Source organism: Varroa jacobsoni, unplaced genomic scaffold, assembly GCF_002532875.2.
Source record: "Varroa jacobsoni isolate VJ856 unplaced genomic scaffold, vjacob_1.0 scaffold_388, whole genome shotgun sequence".
Classification (NCBI taxonomy): Eukaryota; Metazoa; Arthropoda; class Arachnida; order Mesostigmata; family Varroidae; genus Varroa; species Varroa jacobsoni.
This window is the reverse complement of record NW_019213290.1, coordinates 163,565-185,849: the sequence shown is the minus strand read 5'-3', so window position 1 is coordinate 185,849 and position 22,285 is coordinate 163,565. Positions and strand designations below refer to the sequence as shown.

At 42.7% G+C, this 22,285-nt stretch overlaps 1 protein-coding gene across 2 annotated transcripts in view; it reads left to right on the top strand.

Moving 5' to 3' along the window:
• The first annotated feature begins 4,665 nt into the window (after positions 1-4,665).
• The window catches only part of LOC111259955 (uncharacterized), a 64,311-nt gene continuing 46,691 nt past the window's right edge, over positions 4,666-22,285 (top strand). For both annotated transcript variants that reach the window (XR_015310811.1, XM_022832367.2), the window contains exon 1: positions 4,666-4,758. Coding sequence is in view for 1 of the 2 variants with exons in the window: in XM_022832367.2 (XP_022688102.2) it covers positions 4,721-4,758 (38 nt within the window). In the remaining variant the exon portion in view is untranslated. The remainder of the gene's footprint in view (positions 4,759-22,285) is intronic.

Below are 22,285 nucleotides of genomic sequence, written 5' to 3'. Positions count from 1 at the left end.
GACTCCTAAAAGTAAAGCCTTTCATTGAGAGATCTTACGGGCATATTGGTCCTTCGGTTTCCTTACCGCTCAGGCCATTAGGTTGAGCGGCCTATGCCTCCGTGTAGGCTTTTCACACAATTCTTCTGAAGTTCGACCGCCTTTTCTTCCGTCCAGTTTCCCATCTTTTACACTGCTTACCTGTAGTCTAGATTCCAGCTGCGCTCCCGCTCTCAACGTCGCCCCCATTACCTCCCAGACCTTCTTTCAACTGAAGCATTCCGTCAACTTCCTAGCGCTTGCGGCTTTCTACCAATCTACAGTAGAACCGTCCTAGTCAAAACTGTGTAGAGCTTTTTGCTTTTTTGTAGTAAAACGCAGAACTGACAACGCTCCCAAAACTCGTATTTTGTTTTAAGTGATATAGATATTTTAACGATTAAAGGTGGAAAAATACGGGATTATTTTTAAAGGTGTTTTGTAACTTTTATCGAACCGGTCGTAGTCCCACATAAAGAGATACTAAAACGGCCTGTTCAAGCTGGTCGTTTGCGTTCAAGTTAAGACGTTCAAGTTGAAACTTTCTCGTCTTGATGCAGTTATATTTACCGAGAGAGATTTATTTATTGAAAGAGATTTGTATATATGTTACTGATGCATGAGAAGAAGCAACGAGAATAGTAAGAATGAAGCGCATCTAATTACATTTGTAGAATTATATCGCCAATCATTGATTCAACTGATGTAACGTGCTCTGAGCGAGTACGCGTTTAACTGATAAGCGTCTGGTTAAACAAAAATAGATTTTATCAACAATTTTATAAATAATGGTGGAAGAAAGCGCATTGATTTGATTTGGATTGATGACCCGCACAATCAGCCCATTGTTTGGGCAATGTTACGAATGATTTGTATCATTACAGTGGTTAAGTAATCCTTCATCCCCTTCAGACTCTGTAAAATACTGACCACCGAAACGTCGTCTCGTTCTCAAGGAAAATTTATGATAGATAAATAGATAGTTGCTTCAGCACACGGCTTTGAAGAAAGGAAAACTCCACTGCAAGCACTACTGTAGGTAGAGCGCACTTCTTCATATCACTAACGCTACCTCATATCACTCATCATTACAAATCTGAACCCCTCCCTTACGATTAAATCATAATACAACTACGTGTATTGCAATTGTAATATGAGTTAATTGTATCCAGCAGATTAAAAGAGACTAACGCACTCGGACTTAGCCAAACAGACGAAGAAGCCACAGCGGCTGGTTTCTTCCGAAGATAATATGCGAATACTATTTACAGACATCGAGTCGTACCTCTTACTTTAGAGTTTACTTTAGAGACCTTACTATAGAGTTATTGGGGGGGGGGGGGGGGGTTCAACTGTATTCCCACGTTTCTCTCCCTGGTAATAAACACAATCGTTTAATAGACAAAAACTGTATGTTTATTTACTCGATTGGCTGCTTACATTGGTTACGTACGATAGTCCCTTATAAGAGGCGATCTCGAACTATGTATAAATGTCTATGGATGTATACCAATTTTCGAAATTTCAAACAAGCAGGACCCAGCCAAAATCGAAAGCGGCAGAAAGCAGCTGAATCTGTCTTTGAAAGAAGCAAAAAGCTTTACCTAAGTGCGGGCTTTAAGGTCAAATAGTCGATTTGATTATTGGAAATGAACGACCGACTAACTACAATCTGTTCAGACTCACCAAGAGAGATATTTCTCCGTTAAGAATGATATAATAAGAATAAAGATCGTATCATTGACTAGGATTTCCGATCGATTAAGATCGGCCTCATTTGAGTCAAAATCCAAATGAGAGATAGTTTCTTGCTCGTTGCTTTCTTTAATAATGCCTTATAGGAATCCGTTTTGTTATACATGCGGTCGTCTAAATAACACTAGCTATCTTCGATCATCTCTCATAGCCTCTGATGATTAGAAACAACTCGATATATCTCTATCGGCAGTACTATCGCCTCGTTGTCTATACTAGTAATATACGCACACGTATTTTATTAAACTTTCTCGTTATGTACGCTCGTTTGAGTGAGAATCAGCGTGGTTTAGCCGTGGGAGGATCGACAGCTACGTAATTGCTCTTTGCGGCCATTGGTAATCACAATTTACACTTTACCAGATTTTGTTTTTTAAAAATTCACTGTTGTACATGTAATTGGAGGGCAAGTTGTTTGATAAGCAGGACATTCAGTGTCAGGATTAGGAACGCTTCCAACAGCTATACGCTCTTCCAATGCTCGACTTTACTATTGTATTGGAAAATAACGAATACTACAAGATATATATGAGAAAAATTGTACACGGCCGATAAAATTATTGCTTTTCCTAAACGTACTTATTGTTGTGCTGCTGCCCCACCCGAAAATATAATAAAAAGATGTTGGTGGCCCTAATTTCAAAAGCCAAAAATCGCCTAACGCTGTAACAATACATGCATCAATAATATGTTTATGTAGACAGTGATTTGACAGGTCCGAAGAGACTACATTAACTCTCCATATAGTCCTAACAGATCTGATTTTTCTCGAAATTTTCTATATTATAGATAAAGCATCGGGTTTTACTTTTGTCATTTGGATTTAATTTCATCTGCTACTGTGCGCGACGCCACATCAGTATCAATTACATTTTATGAGTGTAGAATTAAAAATGGGGATCGTGGGCACAGGGTACCAATAAGATTGACGATGATGCTGTTAATGGTGCCAGGATAATACTGTAACATGTACATACGTCAAATAATCGTAAATATTATAACACAAATGCACATGTTTCCCGTAGCAAAACGAAAACGTTCGAATGAGAGACGACACCAACCGTCTGTGTGTGTGTGTCATAGCAAAAATCCGTGCCATAATTTTTTTGCTACTGTCAATAGGAAATGCAGTTCTGGGTTAGAACTAGGAGAGCGAAGGGCTAGGAACAAAAGCATCGGTATTAAGCTCGTTGGTCTGAGGCTTCTTTTCGAGACAAATAGTTTAATAGAGAAACTCGGTGCCCATGGACGTTTTTCCTTGCTTTAAACAAGCACCAAATGCAATACAATGGGTAAACGATATACTACTGAAGCCCGTTTCAGGTGGCTTTTACCCTACTTCTATCATCGATAACAAATTAGTGAAGCAAAAGGTCATGCACCGATATGCTGCTAACGAAGTGTCCCCTTTGGCTCTTAGTGAAGCATTTAACAGACTCGTCGTATCCTACAGGCCAGGTTTTCCTCGATTCTTCATATCGTTCAGGTTATTCAGCAAGCGTCATACGTTTGCACCCGTCCATCACTCAATGGTACCTTATCTGGCCATGATCCTGGTTCATCGATTGTTTCGATCGCTCAACAAAAGTTCGTTGCAGGGTTTTTCACCATCATATATGGTATAGGCCACTGTGGTTATTAGTTCAACACTAACGAGCCTGTCACTTAACAAGCATGGTCGTCAAATGCGCAGTTAGCTTCATACGCTTGCCGAGATTTACACCGTCATGTCTACCTATAGATACTTCTACTCACTGACAGGTTCATTTTTGGTAGGAGGTTGAAAGCAGATGCGTGCGCGGTCCGATGGCGGGCAATACATTATAGGGGTAGCACTAGGTCAGGAGCAAAAGCATTTTAGCAATCTCAAAGTGCTTCATGGTCGGCTTTTCCGGAGTAGAAGCAAATAGGGTATGGCCGCTTGATGGGATATCGCCGTTGGGTCCCGGAGCAACATGTTCTCAGGTCTACGGCTAGAGCACACGTAAGTAGTAGATTTGCGACAAAACGTACTGATGGTGATTGTCGCAAAGCAAACATGCTGCGTCGAAAGGGCACCCATATTAGTCGACCCTGCACTACCGCCTCGAACAAAACCCTGTAGCAAGCAGCCTTATCCGCTGGTTGGGGACGACGAGCGCGCCGCGCCGATTGAGGCCCTTGCGTGATGTGCTGAAGTAATGGCAGCAGCAGTGAACATACACATAGATTAGTCGGCTAGGGTTATGGTCGCTAGATACCGTGCGGCCCGATGACGCTCTCAGTGTTAGTGGCGTGCACAATTACCTTTCAATTAGTGTATATTGTACATCAAAGGCCTATAAACAAAGCTGCGTCTTTCTGAGCTATGTAGATAGCTTCCGAAAGCCGCTGTTAGAATAGCTATAGTAAAATGCAGCTTGGATATAATTGATGAAGAAGTATATCGTATTGAACGAGAACGATTTTTAAAACGACGATCGAAACCGTTAGCAATTTAGCTAGATAAAAGAAGTAGCACTGTTAGTGTTCGTTTTTACGCTTCAACAATTCGATATTGATCATAAGCCAGAAAGTTCGTCTGAAGCTTGAATGCTTCGCATATGTTTTGCTTTGTTTCAAAGACCTGTACTACTTTAGATAACCGCGAAATTTAAAAATAAAAAGAAGGAACGCAAGAGTTTTGGCTGAAGCTTGATGACGGTTAAATGCTCGATACGATGCGACGCGTTAACTTTGCTTTACATTACACTTTGATTATATGGGCGAGATGATTAAGGTTTGCGGACTGAACGGGTTTGTCGCATAAGAACAAAAACTGCCTTCGTAAGTGCTTATTACAATTACTATTGTTGTCATATAGAAGAATACTTAATGGAGTTTACTCAATAATTCGTTTCTCCTACAGGTTCCTAGCCAAGAGTACCTGTCTGTAACTGTGGAGTGTGAGGATTCTCGTCCCCAAGAAATGGAAATTGTACCCGTCGCAAAAGGAGCTGTACTCAGGTAGGTAAGACCAAAAACATGCTAGAAATAGATTGATCAACAGACTAGATGTACTATGAAGCTCCCACTTCATGCAGGAAGCACCAGCTCGCTGGCAGTAAGATGCTTAGCAAGGGATTGGATCATGGTAATAGCTTCGTAACAGCTGAGAATTTACTCGCCCAATGCATGAATTTAACTTTTCTTATGTTTTCAAAGTTATAAGAAATTTATGCTTGTTACCGGGCAAAAAACAGGTGCTACATCACTGATGTAAGCAGTTAAAAAGAGAAAACAGGACGCAAGATAGCAGAGCACTTTTCCCCTAAAAACGAAAAAGATTCTAAAGGCTCACGAAGTTGGTTCGAAGCTGGTCGGGGCAAGTAGGCTGCACTCTGCCATAATCATCTGTCAAAGAAGGAAGATGTTCTTGGGTGAGGTACGAAAGAGATGGTACTTACAGGACCAGCCGAAGGTGGCAACGGTGTAGGCAGGGTCGCCCTGGTAACGGAAATATCTGAATTGAATATCAAATAATTCCCCTTATACGGCTGCCACGCTAGGAAAGATGTGAATATCTAGCTTTCTTGTTCCTATACGCACCTGTTCCTCAATCTTCACTCGTTGAGCCCTGAGAACGCGATCCGACGCGGGCCCTACGAGCTGTACATGCCTGCATCATCTTAAATATCTCTCCCTGGTCATCCGCAGCTATCTGTTCGTCCGCCACTATGGACGTTGCGGCCATCGTTTTAAGTAGGACGAAAAAGGTTGCGCCCTACAGCTTAAACGACGCCTATGATGCGTATGGACTGCGCACCCGGGGATGGATACTGCTCACTCGAGCAAGACGTTGCTGCGATCGGAATGAAAATGCAAATTCATGCCTCGTACATATGGAATATGTATAGAAGTGGTTCACTGTTACGTTACAATTAAGCACGTTCTAATACATATATATATATGTTACGTTACATATAAATGTGTGTGTGTGTGTGTATGTTATTACCTCTAATTACATTTGGGATCGAGACCTAGAAAACACAACAGTTTTTGTACAGTATTATAGGGTAAGCTTAGACTGTTACCCTGCCTAGCACTTCAAATACGTCGGTCAACCTGGAGACCTTATGGTGTAGAGGCAAGAGGAAGCGAAAAACTGAATCGGAGTTTCTCATAGTACACAACGCAGCAAAGCTAACCTATTCCAGGTGGATCTACGCAATCTACGCATCAGAAAACTAACTGTGTAAAGGAAAAAAGTTTGAGGAAGCTAGGACACATGACGCACTCAGATATGGCTAGAGCGAGAAGGCAGGGAAGATGGTGGAAGAAGGGTAGGACATAGATAAAGCCTCGTTTGCTAGCTGGAGCGGCGGCAAAGTGCTACCAGTGGCAACGAATGCCACTGCACAGCAGGCCATGAAAAAGACTTAAAATAAAGCTACGAATAATTATTGAGACAAGCAAGAAACACAGAGGTGGCAATTGGCGAAGAGGGGCGGGTCGTGAAGGTGGCGACGAGAAATTGAAGTGATGCCATTAACTGAAATGATATGTTTTAAGGATGTGTACAAAAAAAGAACAGCACAACTTTTTAAACCAGACTTAGTTCGAGGATTACAAAGTTTGCTGGACATTGCATATAGGATATATTGAAAAGCAGATATGTTGGTAAAGTAAAGCTAATCAGTAGTATATGTTCCAACTGCTCCGCCACTATGCCCAAAAATTAAACCGGCTACAATACAGCGACGCTGATAAAACGGGACTAACAACGACGTACACTGCAAGCATTATACTGAAAATAATGATAGTTCCTCATACTCGACTGGTAACTGGTACTGGAGCTAAATTTCATAAGGCATCTAACAAACACACACATACAGGACTAAAGGTACGCTTATGTTGTGGTACCTGCTCGTTTAAGTTTATAGCAATAAGTTTATAATAACCAATAGCAGTAATCATAGTGTAACATGAATGAGTATCCATATTTTGCATAGCAGAACGTTTTCCTGGCTCTCATACGAATTTCCATTTCTAAGGCAAAAAAAGGTATCTAAGGTAATAATTTCGTAGACTACCTCGGGGTGCCGGCAGTGGCAACGGAAGCAACTGTAATAGAAATCAAATCAACCTTTCCCCTTCAAATCAGATATTGCCGTGCACACCCCGCTTTGGGGTGACTGAAACCTCACTCGGGATACCCACCCGGTCAATACACATCGAGTATCTGCAGTCGAAAAAAAAAAGCAAGTAGAAATGGTTAGACTTGCGGCCGGCCGGACAACCCCGTCGTCAGTATATCTGTCCGCATGTACTTGCCAACGACTAAATCTTCTCCAAGACGAATCTCCTGTTTAAGCTAGAAGCTTGCAAACAGGAGACCGGATTACATGATGACGCCTTCCGAACCAACCTGCAGCACTGCAGAGGAAACTCGCGATACTCTGCAGTTCCATCTTCTTCATCATCGACGTGTCTTTTCTTGTCGATGTTACCAAGAGTGAAACCTAGCCGGAAACGGGCCGATTGGATAGGGAGAAAGTCTTTTAATGGGAAGTGGTCCTAGTAGACCTTTTATACTAATGAGGTTAAAACATGCTGCTATACCTCAGATGCGGTGCTCATTTGACTCGTTATCACTTTATCTCACTTTAATTTACTGGGCTAATATATACAGTACTTTCGACCACGAACTAGTTCGTTCTTTGAAAATGCCTAAAGTGTAACGTTCAGCTACGCTCTCGTAACATGTGGCCTGACATAGTGAAAATTCGAGAGCATAGTCAGCATTTAACTATATTGATATAGGCATATAAACTGACGTTATATACTGTAAGTGTGCTCGGATGAGCTAGATCTTCACCTGAATCACATGGTATTAGATCTTCGTCAATAATTTAGTCAATAATAACGGTGATTGGCGATAATAGTCGTAATAGCGGTAACAGTCGACTATCATTGCAGCTTCTACAACTCACGAAGGGGTAGGTGACTGGTAAAATGCGATATATGCCAGCAAAAGTAGTAAACGAAAAACAGATGGGAGAAAAATATCAAAAGAAGCAGAAATTAGACGTAAGCCCGTTGACGCTGCAACTGCGACCGGAGCACGACATGAGCCCGACGTCATAGACGACATTTTAAGTTCAGTCGGGATTTAGGTTGTTTTCTCACCCATAGCATATTGGGTAACGGAACAAATCAGCATTGGCGGAGAATGGCAAAAACGGAGGAACATTACAAGGGCGACAGCTGCAGATCGCTAAGATGGACATGGTGGACGTCTAACCGATCTAGATTATCAAAGCTATCTTCATGAATTGAATTTTTGCGAATCTGCTCGATCACCCGAGCTGACGCACGACAGGATCTCGTATATTGACTAAATGTTATGCGAAAAAAAAAACCTAACCCTTTCGAAAAAGATGTTTATATCCATATGGAGTAATTTTACTCCTCTGATTTGATATCGAATGATTACATATTGATTTTTAAATACTTAGTAGGATCATTAAATCCGTTCAATACGGTTGTTTTATTATTAACATTAGCCGTTTTAATCTTTCCAAGTTAGGCACTGCGTCGTTGTTTAATAACGAGTTATAATTCAAACAGCTGGTCTCATCCGTCCCGGTTCCTGGCCGACAGATTTTCCGTTTTCCCTAACTCACATAATCCAATTACATCCGGTCCTATTAAATTGCGTAAATCGTTATATCGTGAAAGGTGGTTATAGAAAAGGCTCCAGAAGATCGTACACCTGAATCTCATCTAGAACGTGTTATCGATACTAACTCAAATGAAAATACAGGGGCAAACGACACCAGTCGTCAAGTCAAAATCACTTTCTATTTGCCATTAATAATCAAGAGTCCCTTACATTCACTAATTGTTTCACAGCCGTGTTTAATGTTCCTTGAAATCTATAAGTTCGAGCTTTTACAAGAATATTGGCCAAGAGTAGTAATAATAATTCCTTGGTTGCCTTAGTTCCATGTAGTCAGTAAATATTTACTTCGCCCGAGCCCGCACTTTTTTAAACGAAGGCTAAAACATCTGTTCTGCTCTATCGGTTCTGAACCCGGCAAAAATCAGCAAAAAGGTAATCTTAAGCACGCATTAGTATTTGATGTTGAAATAGCGTCGGCAAATTTAGTTAATGTTGATATCCTTTTCATTTTATATAATATAAATAATAAAAAATAGCTAAATTTAGCAGTTCAGTATTGGCTTCACAGCGGCATTCACAACTGACACCGTGAAGCCATTCAGCTGTCTGATGCAGTTTCAAATGCATGAAGAACGATCATTTGCCCCTGATTGAGATCAAAGGCGCTGTTAGCGACGCAGCAGAAACAGGCGCAGTCGTCTGGCTAATATCAGCAGGACGCAATACGGCCAAGCCAGCGAACCACCTGCTAGACGAAGTACATTCGTTCGGCAGGACAGACGACCATGCACCGTGAAAGGGTAAATAGGGAACAGATTTAATAGAACAACTCTTATCTAATGGCCTTTCTGGCTTATTGGAGGCCAAACGAATCGCAGCTCTACCTGTGTATCTGCCACATTACCTAGTCAACAATTAGTCTGCCGAAAAAGTACGCTGTATAGGTACATCAACTTGGTAAATCGTCACAGACTATTATGGTTTTATTCTAAATGAAGAACCTGTGGCATTCAAGGTATCAAAAAAAAGCAGGTTTTTTTAATAGATGAATCTTAAACCTTGAAGCTTAACACTGGGCATGACGCATTATTGTTTTTCTTGTAGAAAGTTGTTGTAACAACGATCAACTTCACTACTGGCAAAATTCATGTATCGATATGCCATCGATTCTATGGCATTACGACGACAAACGAAACACCAATGTATTATAATATAATTATGTCTATTATATAACACAGCTTTGAACCGGTACCAGGTATAGTTAATCTGATTAAATGAACACGGGCCACAATAAAAGCCAAATGCTGCGTTAGGTAATTACCGCTAAAAAGTTATAATAATCTTTACATATAAAATATTGTACCGACCTAAGCATCGAAATACTCAGATCGATGACCCGTTACTGTTAAGGCTACCTCTTTTTTTCCACTGGCTGCCTGTACAATCTAACAACCCTCACGAACAGCCTTCTCTCAGAGCCTCGTGCAAACGGTGGCCAACGGGTTCTACTACAACTGCTACTAATTCGAAAATTGCGCCACTACAACGCTAGCCCATGTCAAGCAAGTCGGTTTATTTCTCCATATAACGGTGTACTAATACACTTTACAGCTGTTAATAACATCATGTTTAGCATGACAACAGCCCGATAGTGTTTTACAACATGCTGACCAACTCAATAGCGAATTTCTGCCGGATTCGTCCTTTGTTGCTATTTAAGCAGTTATTAGCTGGAGCTCGGATAGATGGGCCTAACCGACCTCCCAGGATAGGTCTGTTCGCTAACGTTAACCCGTTCAGTTGCCCATATACGCCCAGCCAACGGTGGGTTGAATGGTCGGCCGCCGTCTAACGTTTTCCGAGCTGTATATAAACCGCGGAAGCCAAGAGAGTGGGGTACTCACTCTCGTTATAAGGAGAGGGTTTTGGAGATGATGAAGCTGCTTGTCGTTGTAGGCCTTGGGGGTACAGGGAGAAGCATTGACGTATAATCTCGCCTCTGGGAGCGCTTGCTTCGTAAATGGATGAGAGAAAGAGAGGGCCTGCCACATAGTAGCCTTTAGTCGTGCTTATGGCGACCGCAAAGCTAGCGTAACTGGTCATTACTTCGAGTTTCAGTAAATTACGCTCGACGGTTCCGCTGTTGCTGCTAGAAGAATTTAGTCGAGCAACATAGGGGAATCTGCGTAAAAATCAGAGCCGCCAGAATAACAATGCTTAACAACAATGAAGAAAACGAAAACGATGAAAAACAGTCAAGCCACCGTTAGCATGGTGGAATGCACATGGAACCCCCGTTGGGGGTTCACTGACAAAATTTCGGCTGAAGTTTAACACTTCCATTACCCACAACCGTTCTCTACAACGTAATCAAAAAAGAAAAAAAAAATAAAGGATGAAGAGCGGTTAGTGCGGGCGGGAGAGTTTGAAATGAATTAATATTAATAAAAGCCAGTTTCCAGATATTTTAACTTCCTAGAATCATGTGGAGAAACAAAGTGAAATATCGACTGTAACGATGAATGAAGGGAGCCTTGGAAATAGGATATAGTGAATCCAAACCAATAACCACCATCAGATGCTACTGGCAGGCGATATCCTGTCTGGGATCGTAAGTAGAGGTTGCCGCCAGCCGCAGTGGATGAACAGGTGATGTGTCAAAGCATTCATTTATTGCAGTTTCTATATTTCTGTGCTTAGGTAGCAATGCTACAACTGCTCTCCCATCCAAACCGTTAGCAATTTGGTGCGCATAGCTTGAACGTAGGCAAGCAGCAACAGCAGGACGTGGCGCAGAAAAGCACCAAGGAGGCCATAGATGACAATAAATGAAGGGCGTTACGAGCGAGGGACTGTACTAAACCGCTGATCGACGCGCATGCGCATCATGGACTCGCTAACATTGCAGGGGTCGAAACTGATTGGGGAACTAAATGGGTTGTTTTAGACGATGTTGGATAAGTCGGGTATCATCACTGCGGTTCGCGCAGTGCATTAGCATTCGTTGCCGCTCTCGAACAGATTCAATACCACCGAATAAATAAGCTTTCAAACGCCAAGCTACAGGACGCAAATGGAAATGGGACGATAACATGCAAAGAAAAGTGAAGCTGGACTTAATGTTGCGATCGATCAGATGCGTAATTTCTGTTACTACTGATATTGCCTGTTGGGTATTATCAAATACCTAATCAAGTTATGATTGTTGTTGTTATTGTTGTGTATCATTTTTGTTTTATATATATATATATATAACTATATGCCCCTCATTAGATACACTTTGGATTCTATTCAATTACATATGTCATGAATCGTGATTCCCGTATCTACCTAAGCCCTTTTTCCATCAACGTGTACTACCATCTATATGTGTGTTTCACATCAATTATGTTTACATACGTCTTACATATAACACAACGCTCCGATGAAGTCCGAATGATTATTGGTCGCGGTGTGCTTTTTCTTCTGCCTCCATTCCATTCCCGCTTTTGCAGTGACCCAGTCGGAACGCTGCGCCTGACTTTCAGGGTCTGATGAGACCTAGCTGACCGGCCCACCGCCACGAAATCAAGGAAAACTCATAGGTATATCTAAAAACCGCTGTTCCCATCTGAATGAGCACTGTAGGATCATCTTTTCTATCTCAGATAAGATTAAATTCGGCAGCATCAAAGCGCCATCGATAGGGGATAGTGGAGACAGCGGAAGAAGGGTCTCGGTGCATAGAGGGTGATCGCTTGTGATGACTAAAAATCAAGCAAGACCAAAAGACACGAAGAGGACCACGACAACAAAAGAGGGATTCGACCAAAAACCACAATGGGCCTGAAGTAAAAATCGGATTGAACCTAACTTGATCTTAGCTGGTCAGCATGGACTAGGAGGCCTAGTGTAGGCCATTCAGGACTGGCAGATGATCAAGATACCAGAATAATCGTTATAGCAAAAAAATAGTGACCTTCGAATCGTTCTGTGGTGACGGAACCATCAAACAACAGCAGTAGCATTCTTTCGGTGACCTACGTGTGTTTTGAAAAACCATTTATGCTCGAAAATCTCAATCTCGTAAATAGTAAACATTTAGGCCTTACGGAAAAGAAAGAACACCTATTTGATTAAAAGAACTAAATTGTTATAACGATGGCTCGGACATTTGTCAAGTACTGCTCTGAGTATAACAAAAAAGCTATAATCAATAAGATTTTTTATTTTCGTCAACGATATTATAATCGACGAGTATATATATATATATATATATATATATATAGCACGATCCATATTTAAGCATGATCTAATCATTTTATGATTCTTACATACTTTACTAGGGGGTGTAGCGTACAATCAAATCATTAAGTGATTTAAAATTAGATTTATTCTTACGTAGGTAGCACCTGTTCTTCGCAATATAGTCACAAATTTTATTGTGGTGTTCTTGGTTTTTAGTATGTGATTGAGTAGCAAGTACGAGCTATGTAGAAGGTGTGATTTCGCCTACATGTTATCAAACGGAAGATTGTAGCTTTACTTAGTATAACAGAATCAGCAGCCAGTAGACAGAAACATCCTTCCTCTACATATTCTAGTGTTCGGGAAGTTGACAACAATTTTTGTGTGGCGCGCCTTTTATCGATTGCACATGACAGCAGTAGGGAGTTCTCTTGTTCGCTATTATGTATTCTGGGATAGAACAGCTTCCCGACCTAGTCAGAATCGAACCATCGCTTTGTTGCCGTCTTGTTGCGTTTCGCACTCTCGCCCAGATTTCTCTATGTCTGCTCAGAAAATACTCCATTATAAATAGTATATGCTTTATGAAAACGTATTATCCGAATTGGTCCGATATCGATTCCCGCCGATTTTCAAGAAAAAAAAGAAATAAAGCATACAAAAAGCAAAACGGGCGAACTAGCGTTCTCTGTTCCACAAAGTTACCTTTTTTAGGCTATGAGTTCGCACCCCGCCGTCTCTCCGAGGCTCTTCTCTGCTTACAGCATTTCAAGTTGCTCAGCCCGTGGCGGTGCCGTCTAGTCGAATTTAACTTGTCTACAGTGAAGACAACTCCGATTTTATTTAGTTTTATTTTCTGCCTATTGAGCGCCAATGAGTACAGCTATTCTTTATTGGTATTTTTCCTTTTCTTCACCGTTTGACGATGATGCGAAGATGCACCCGTGATCGATACTTAAGCAGACACGCAGAATGAAGCTCACCTCGGCGGTGACTGAGCTCGAAGGCTGACACCAAAATAGCAGAGTGAACACTTGCCGTTGTTCTCCTTTTACCGCTGAATGGATGCTGATGATGTTGCTATCCCTTCTATTCGGCCATGTTATGGTAAGCTTGATGGAAGGTAGAATAAAGAGAAAGGAAGCTGCTTAAATCGGCTGGATGAAGGAGGCTACCCGATCTCCACACAATTACAGTTGCCGGTCCACAGCCGCTACAGACACGTCCACATAAGTGTTACCTCATATCTGCCATTCCAAGTGCTTTAAGGGGCTTCAAGTGTACCTGGCTGGGTCAACTTCGCAGCTGCAGCTATCATTGAACCACGGTGATACCGCTTAGCGTCAGCTGGGTTTTACGAGCTATATAATAAACGTTGGCAATCGTCCAGAGCGCCAATACGGTGCCGACACCGCCTGCCGCTTCCTATTGCCCTTCGTCAGTTCTTCTTCGCGCGATTGATTGGTTTCGGCGCGGCCTTGCAGGCAACCAGTCGGAATCTCCACCGGTCGCTGGCAGCGGTAGTGGTGGAGAATTGATTTTAGGCAAGAAAAAGGGGCAACGAAGAGATTGTTCGCAATCTTGCCTTTACCCCTGTGTCTGGCTGCTATCCGTCCTTCGCCAGCTGAAGCCGAAATCAAGGCTGAAGCCGAGACTAGAGCTGCCTCATCTAGAGACTAGAGCTCTCCTGATCTCATGAACCCTGCTTGCCCTGATCAATCTTTTTCCGCTCAAAAAAGCTTCTACCTCCGACTGTGGCATGTTGGAAATTCTGAATCTTCAACGTCGCCTCATAACGGTTTTTTGGGTTAGCGATCAAGAAACGTTAAACGGTTGTCTCCATTATCGTACTAACAGGAGTGTCCCTACCACTGCAAACAGCGCGCAGAAGTTATCGCTAATCTGTGGTAGGTCTTCGCTAGTCCACGACTCTAGACACTTTGCTTCATCGAATAGGGCAGTCAGGCTGAGCCTGCTCAGGAAAAGGCAGGCCATCAAAATAACGCAGCCTTTAGCACCACCCCGACAGTACAAAGGCGCTGCACCACAGCGCAGCGCACTGCTTCAATCCTCATATCTTTTTCCTTTCTCGAAACACAATAGACAGGCCTCTGGATACGACGACACATAGAGACGTACACACACCAAAGCAATACCCAGGGGGGAGCTCTCGATTACATAGGAGGCAGGAGGCGGCGTCGAGGTCGCTCATACTCACAATTTATCCACACGCCGCATGCTTCTAGCTTCCTGTGCTTTGGTGCAGAAGATATTTTCCGCAAACAGTCTCTTATTTGTACTGAGCCAGTAGCGAAACGGGAAAGTACCCACACAGTGGACTTGTCTCTGGAAATCCATATGTTGCAAATAGGTTGAATACCTGGCGGAATTTTTTAAACGGAATAGGGTTCGGAAGGTTTATTACCATACATAATAAACCGAATAAATACATTTCTTTGAGTTAATAAAATGCATATGACAAACAGTAAAAATCAAACACACTATGCAGATAGACCATTTTACACATTATGGACTGTGATGACAAATGCATACATTGACATTTCTTGTCACATATTGATTAGAGGTCTTAGGAGTGGTGTACATTTGTCATGTTTTCACGGAGTGAGCATGGAAACGGCCGAATATTCTGTTATACCATCTATGTATTTATTGTTTGTTTCGGTTTTTTTCTTTAATTTAGGATTCTACCTAATTAAGGTGAATACTTTTTTGAAAGTCATAAGAAACACTCTAATCATTATAGAGTTTGTTGAAATGTCAGTATGAACGTAATGACTCTCCTTCACGATTCTTCGTTTCGGTGGTGCTGATTTCATCACCACCGAAGCGTTTCTTGTATCATGCTAAGCGCCTTTTTTTGAGGTAGTATTTTTGTGAACATCTCATCAAATGTCTCAGCTTATTGATGTATTTTTTTACCTTCAGCAATTATTTTAGGACTAAGAAAATGTATTTTTTAAGCCTTAGCTTGTCGTTTAAACAGAATTATCTGTTCTGGTGAAACTACTAGCCACCACTTCTGGGCTACTTTGTTTCATAAAACTACATCCAAACAAACGAACCTTTTTTTCACTAGTAAAAGTTCCGAAGTTTTATTTGATGATAAGAAATAGGCGGGGAGGGACGGAGTGATTTTGTTGGAGTTACCACTTAGAACGATGCTCTTAACATCCCATGGCTGTCAAATATGTAACTTTAACAAGAACGCTATCACTAGCGACCAATTTTACCCTTAGTAATTTATTTTAAAGTTCACGAATATAAACATTACCACATCGCTATCGAGCGTCACTCCATCAAAACGATACTGACAATTTACGTTTAAATATTGAAACAAGAACTTTTTTCAAGGATGGGTTATTTTGAGCAGGCACAAGAAGGTCTAAGTTTATATCTGGGCATAAACATACTTCCATTTCATGATGGAATGCCTGAACGCGATGCTGGACATAGAAGCTAACATAGAGAGTCTGAGGGTTCCGATCGCGACGTTAGTGCACTCTGTTAATTGTTAACCACTGTATACACCGCCGATAACCCAGACGACCGAGTTTGATTTATGGTAAAATAAACGGGAAAGATAAAACATATTGCACTACCCGGATGCCAAATAAATTTTCCAAAATTGCATTATTCGTTTCCGATTCGGTAACAAGTATCTATACAAACTCGAATTCAAAGTATTGCGCAATAGGCCTGATCGTAGTAGCGTGCCAGACAGCAAACAGAGCAGCAAAACGGGCAAGTAAAGGCAGCGATACGCTTGGGTGAGGCATATGTCGATGCAGAGTGGAAGTCAAAGAAAGAGTTAGCGTCGAAGAAAATAGGCTAGCATCACAATCTCGGCACTGCCGGTTTCAAATGTGAATTACTCTTTCCAAGTGGCCTTATTCCCTACACATTCGAGACGTGATTTATAAAAGTGGGGAAAGTGAATTGTGTGGCTTGAGCCGATTGTTTGAACAATTTGACACTTTTTGTTTGTTCGGACGCGCTGCGCGGTTTCCTGTCGTGGGTATGTACATGAGTCTTGCTTGAGGGACACCCATTGAAAAGCAGTGGATCGAGAACCCACGACTACATGGGTATAGTCTACCTTCAGCCGCGAAACTAAGGTAGGTTTTCACTCGCAGCAAACTTTATACAGAATCTATTGCTTTGTTCGCTGTTTAAGGTGCAAATATAAGGAAAGAACCACTAGTTATTTGTCTTTATTTTTTTTGTATCATATGCGCAACATAGTTGTGGCGAGGACGAGGGGGCAGCAGCCTGACTTTGTGTTGACTACGATTTTCAAGTCCAGTGTGAATCAAGGAGCGTCAAACGGACCGGCCCTACGTGTTCTGAGATGGCTTTACTGAAAAATGCATCTCCGATCTAGTATAGAATACGAACAAAACAAAACAAAAAATAACATTGAAGTTCCGCTGGCTGTAGTGTGAAGTCAAGGGTGTAAGGGCAGAGTGGATGACGCTTCTCACATCTAGTCCCACTTTATGCAATCACATACAACCATGCTTGCCCTCCTCCAAGTCGTAAAAACATCGAAGATCATAGAAGTTGCTGCGACACTTTTCGCTGAAATCGTCACAAATCTTTTTCCGGGTCTCCGGATAGTTCGCCTGCCCAGTCTAACAATACGTGCTTTGCTATTCACCCGTGTCCTTTTCGACCTAGTTTAAACTAAACGTCTAGTTTAAACCTTTGCTATGTCGTCAAAATATGCAAGCGTGCAACGTACTGCCTTACAGTATATAGGAGTAAACAACGTTAGTCAGCTGTTCTTTGTTCATTGTCGTTTTTTCTTGTACTTCTTTAATCCTAGCAACAGCTTGCGGCATCTGGCCAGGAACCAACAGGAGGCACAAAAGGTGGGTCGTGAAGGATGGCGAAAGAATAACCCGTCACGTGGACGCCAGCGGTGCCGCCGCTGTCTGCTGCTTCTGTTCCTTACGTTACTGTTTTAGCAGCTTCTGCTGTTCTCGTGTCCCGATTTTCGTGGCGGCTGAAAAGGTTGAGAAAGCTAGATTACGCGAGAGAAACACGGACAGACGTACGGCCTTAAGGCTCTGTAGCTCCATAAAAAAGTAGAAAGAAGTAAAGAGAGCGGTGGCATTCTTGGATAATAGGGACGAAGCTAAGGCATAGATAGGAGGTAGGACGCGGTAGGAGTTACTGAAGCTGTGATGTGAAACGCCAAAGGAGAACAAAGGAGGGCTCGGTTACAAGTATACTGGCTTAAAAGTTACATGCAGCTGTGGTCGGAGCTCCAGTAAGCAACGATGATGTCCTCACTGGCTGGCGGCAATGTTAGATGACTGATGCTTGTCGTCTTGTCAAGATAATACTGCATTGCTCAAGCTAGGTAAACGTTGGCCAGCACAAGATAGTTTTCTCAGAGGGCGACTCAGACGCAACAGCGACTGATTTGCTCTTCGTGCCGCTTTCCGCAAAAAAGGCGACGCCTTCGCTCTCATCTAAATGGCGCAGCCCTCGCGGATGTACGGGCCCGGGCCCGGCATAGGGCAGACGCCCGAAAATAGAACACGCAAGGTGAGGTGCTAGTCTCAGAGAAGACAGCGGTCGGGTCCTGAAGACTGTTATCATTGTTGTGGGAAATACATGCGAAGGGGCTGCAAAATATTCCCTGTTAGATTGTTTGAAGCTAAAGCTGATGTGTCGACTACGCGTGTGCGTTCTTTCGTGTTACGCCCTTAAACCAGATGGCAACCGGCATAGGTTTACATGTGCTTGGGCTGTCTACTTGTGCGTGTTTCCGATGGGTCTTCAAGTCTATGGTTGGTGTGTAGAAAACAAAGCTGGATGATCATAAAACGAATCCCTTTAAAGAGTAACAAGCACTACCCACTGAGGCGGCCGTTACCGAGCGTCATGCGAACAAACGACACAAAAGCATACATGTACTGCCAAATGTGCGATGTCTCTTTTAAAGGATCTATAAAACCCCAGCTGGTGCTGTGGGGTATTCTAAGTACCAAACTGAGAGGCAAAGAAGCCGGTTAGCATACTATTCCCAAGAGTCTTTTATGCCATCTTATGACTCCAGGAAGCATTAGAACCTATATATATATATATATATATATATATATATATATATATATTGCTTACTAATTGATATTCAGTAATTGCAAAGAGAGAGCAAATAATCGCCATACTATCTGATCGGCCAACACAGGGAAAGGTAACACTAATGCTATCGTAGACCATAAACGTACTCTATGCTAGCTAAATCTTCTTTTGCTGATCCGTCTACTGTAGCCTCTCTCATGCAAAACTTTGTTCTGCAAACGAGCTTTCTGAGCGAGCACGAAAAAGAGTAAACTCAATTATCGCTTCGAACTCATGCAGACGCCAAGCCGCCAGATCAAGTAAGCAAGCCAGAGCTAGACCTAGCTCTACTTAAGGCTAAATTATTTTCTAGTCAAAAGAGTGGCGCCTGTGGTGGTATGGCATGAGGTGAAACGGCGCCATTTGAATAAGTAAGAGAAAGAAAAGTGAGTCACTTAAATCTGAAAAGTCGGAGGTGGCAGGTGAAATCCACGCAGAGGTGGGTGCTAGGCTAAAGAAGGGACCAAAAAACGCCTTCTGGTCCTACAAAAAACATTGCTGGGTTCCCTCTAAGCCTGTCCCGTTCGGTTTTTTACTCTCTGACTAAGGTGGCAGACCAGCGGCAGAGCTCCATATGCTAACTATCGTCTCGCCATATGACCTTCAGCGGCTTCCGCTTTCGTCTAGCCAGAGCGATAGAACAGAACCCTATGCTCTACAACCCTATTACCATTTACCTTGTTGAACCATCAAAGGGGCATCCCTTTCACCATTAGCCCCCACCCAAATCGAATTAGAACTGCTGTCATCAAGAGAGGGAAACCCTGTAGAAAGTGATTCTACATGCGTTTGGTTGCTTCCTCGACGTGAGGCCGCCGCTTTAATTATTATCATTAGTGGTAGTAGTATGACTAATGCTACCTATTGTCGAGCTTTCCTCGTTCATTGCGTGACAGTGTATGGCCCTCCAACTTTCTTTCTTGTGTGTAGGCAGGACGAGTGGTTTGACTGTGTCATCTAATTCGTTCTCTTGTCTGCTAGACAGAGCCGTCATGTATCTATCCCAAACTTCCGACCAATTGTTGTTGTCAGCATACGCAACCATTATGACTATTAGTTATATACTGACCAGGTATGCGGTCACTGTTGCCGTTGGCTTTACCAAAGCTCTTAATTCTCTTTTATATAAAAGATATGTGAAAAGCTGTAGTGGCGCATATCTGCCCACGGTCCGTTGGTGATGTTACTGCCGCGTAGTTGAACAGCTCATTTCAGGATCACTATTTTCTCTCGTTATTTGGAAAGCACTCTTGTATAGCTGTTTCGGCTGAAAAAATAAGGAACTGAATGTAAACTTCTTGCATCCTCAGATGTATTCTTGCGAGCCCGTACTGGGTAATGTGTGTGCGTGCTGGTCTGGGTTCGAATTTGAGCGTGGACACATCTAGTTTTGTGTTAAGAGCCAGCCCTCTAATGAAATGTTTAACGGCGCTGCCGAACGTAAAAGTCAAAGCGTCTGGTTATAAAATACCAAATGAAAAAAAACGACTCTAGATGTTTCTACGTAGTTGCTTCGTCAGATACGCGCAATTTCTTCTTTTTGAGCTTATCTGAGCCACCGGAGTTATCCTCCACTCGGAGCCCATAGTCCGCCAAAGTCACACGACTGCAGGACTACACGGCCGTCACTCGCCGTCGCTCGAACGATAGTGCAAGCGGCAAGCTCGAAAAGGCTGCACCCCGGCCTGTAGTTATTCCTCCCCTTGCATGTACCTTGCGTGCAGTGACTTGCCTTCGCTTAGACCGATCCTCTGGTCGCACGCTTTAACCGCCTTTATCTGGTAGCCTCTAACGGCATCAATAAGGTAGTAAGGTCAGTTAGGCACACGACAAAAACGAGAGAACAAGAGCTCTGTATCATACTGGTGGACTATTGAATTACACAGAGCGCTCGTGCTTCCGCTTAGCCACACCGACGCGAACGCTGTCTGTCAGCTTCGCTGACGATAATCTTTCCATACGCGGGCACTCCTCTCATCGCCTTTTCATCGCTTTTTAGCCGAGGCAAACGCTGTTGGAGAGCTGAATTTTGAAGGAAAATATTTAGAGGCAAACGTCTATTCTCTAGAAGTAAGTAGTAAGCTTGATGTTATCTGTTATTTGGGGTGGGGCAGGTAATGGATTTACATTCCCAGTGAAGAGGGAGAAATTCCAAAGGCTACAACAGTAACGCATGTTCAACATACCGATTGGGTATCCTAAGCAGAAAGCAAACTGGCGGAAAAGGTGGCGTTCACATATATTTTCCGATCGCCAAAAAAGGATAAATAGAAGCGCATGCGGAATATTGTAAATTACCTTAAATATATTAGTCGTACATTCTGGTTTACGTGCATTCTAGCTTCTAGAGGTTAATATCAATTTGGCTAGTTTTCTTGCTAGATAATTTACTATGACACTTGCAGGTAGCGTTATACACAGGTGGGTTTGTGAACTGGACCTTTGCATGCGCTTGTCAACGCAGTAGTCTTCGTTCTTTGCGCCAAATCAGAGTTAATCTGAACATGAAAAAACTAACACGAGATGAGAGGAAATCAGTCTGCTTGGAAAGAGTTCTACCTCATGTCTGTTGGCTCGCTGTGCAGCGACACTGAAACGTATTCTATTTGTCGCCAGCCGCCGATATCGTCGACAGCTCCAACGCCAGTCACAACCATCCTCGGTAAAATATCTGAGCGATCTTGAACGAGGCTGTCGCTTGTACGCACTAACACAACGACCCTTTCCTATGCCGACCTCGTGTTCCTAAATGCTAATGCAAACAGAATAAGTAAAGAACAGAGAAAGGCAACCGAAAAAACCAAACGAGAAAAGTGGGAGTGAACTAACGGCGTACAGCCTAGACGTGCAACGACGTTCAGCATTCCCTCACGCCGCATTCTTGCTAACGGAAATGTTTTTTCTTGAAGTTCGTTGAAGTTTTCATCTTTCTCTCTATACGCAATTTATTCGACACGGAGACACTGTGGCTGCCAACCTCCTGATAGTTTGCTTGAGTACCAGTTCCCAGCGGCATCCAGTAGAAGTACGCTAGGGCTATTTGATACACCCCTGACCCTATAAGTCGATCCCGTTTTTTCACAAAAGACCCTCTATAGATCGCAATGCATTCTTCGTAGAACTTTGGCAATCGTCCGATGGACGGAACGATATCCGATCAAGCCGAGTATTAACAAACGGTCTACATGTCACATGACTTGAAATTTACAGTAATGTCTATATATTTTTCGCATACATCTCCGTCTATACAGTGTCGTTTTTACCTATCTCTTGGCTAAGTTGCATCCTAGATGTTGCCAGTTGCCATCGAAAAAGATATAGTATTTCGGCGGTTGAATAAGCATCGTTTCGGTATAGACGACCATCTGAAGCTGCCAATGAAAGAAATAAAGTAAGGCTAATTTCTCGGAATCTCCAAAGGCCATTTGCCCTTTTCTCTCTTTCCTCCGGCTTGGGAGGGTCATAAGATGAAGGCAGAAAGTGGGCGGACTG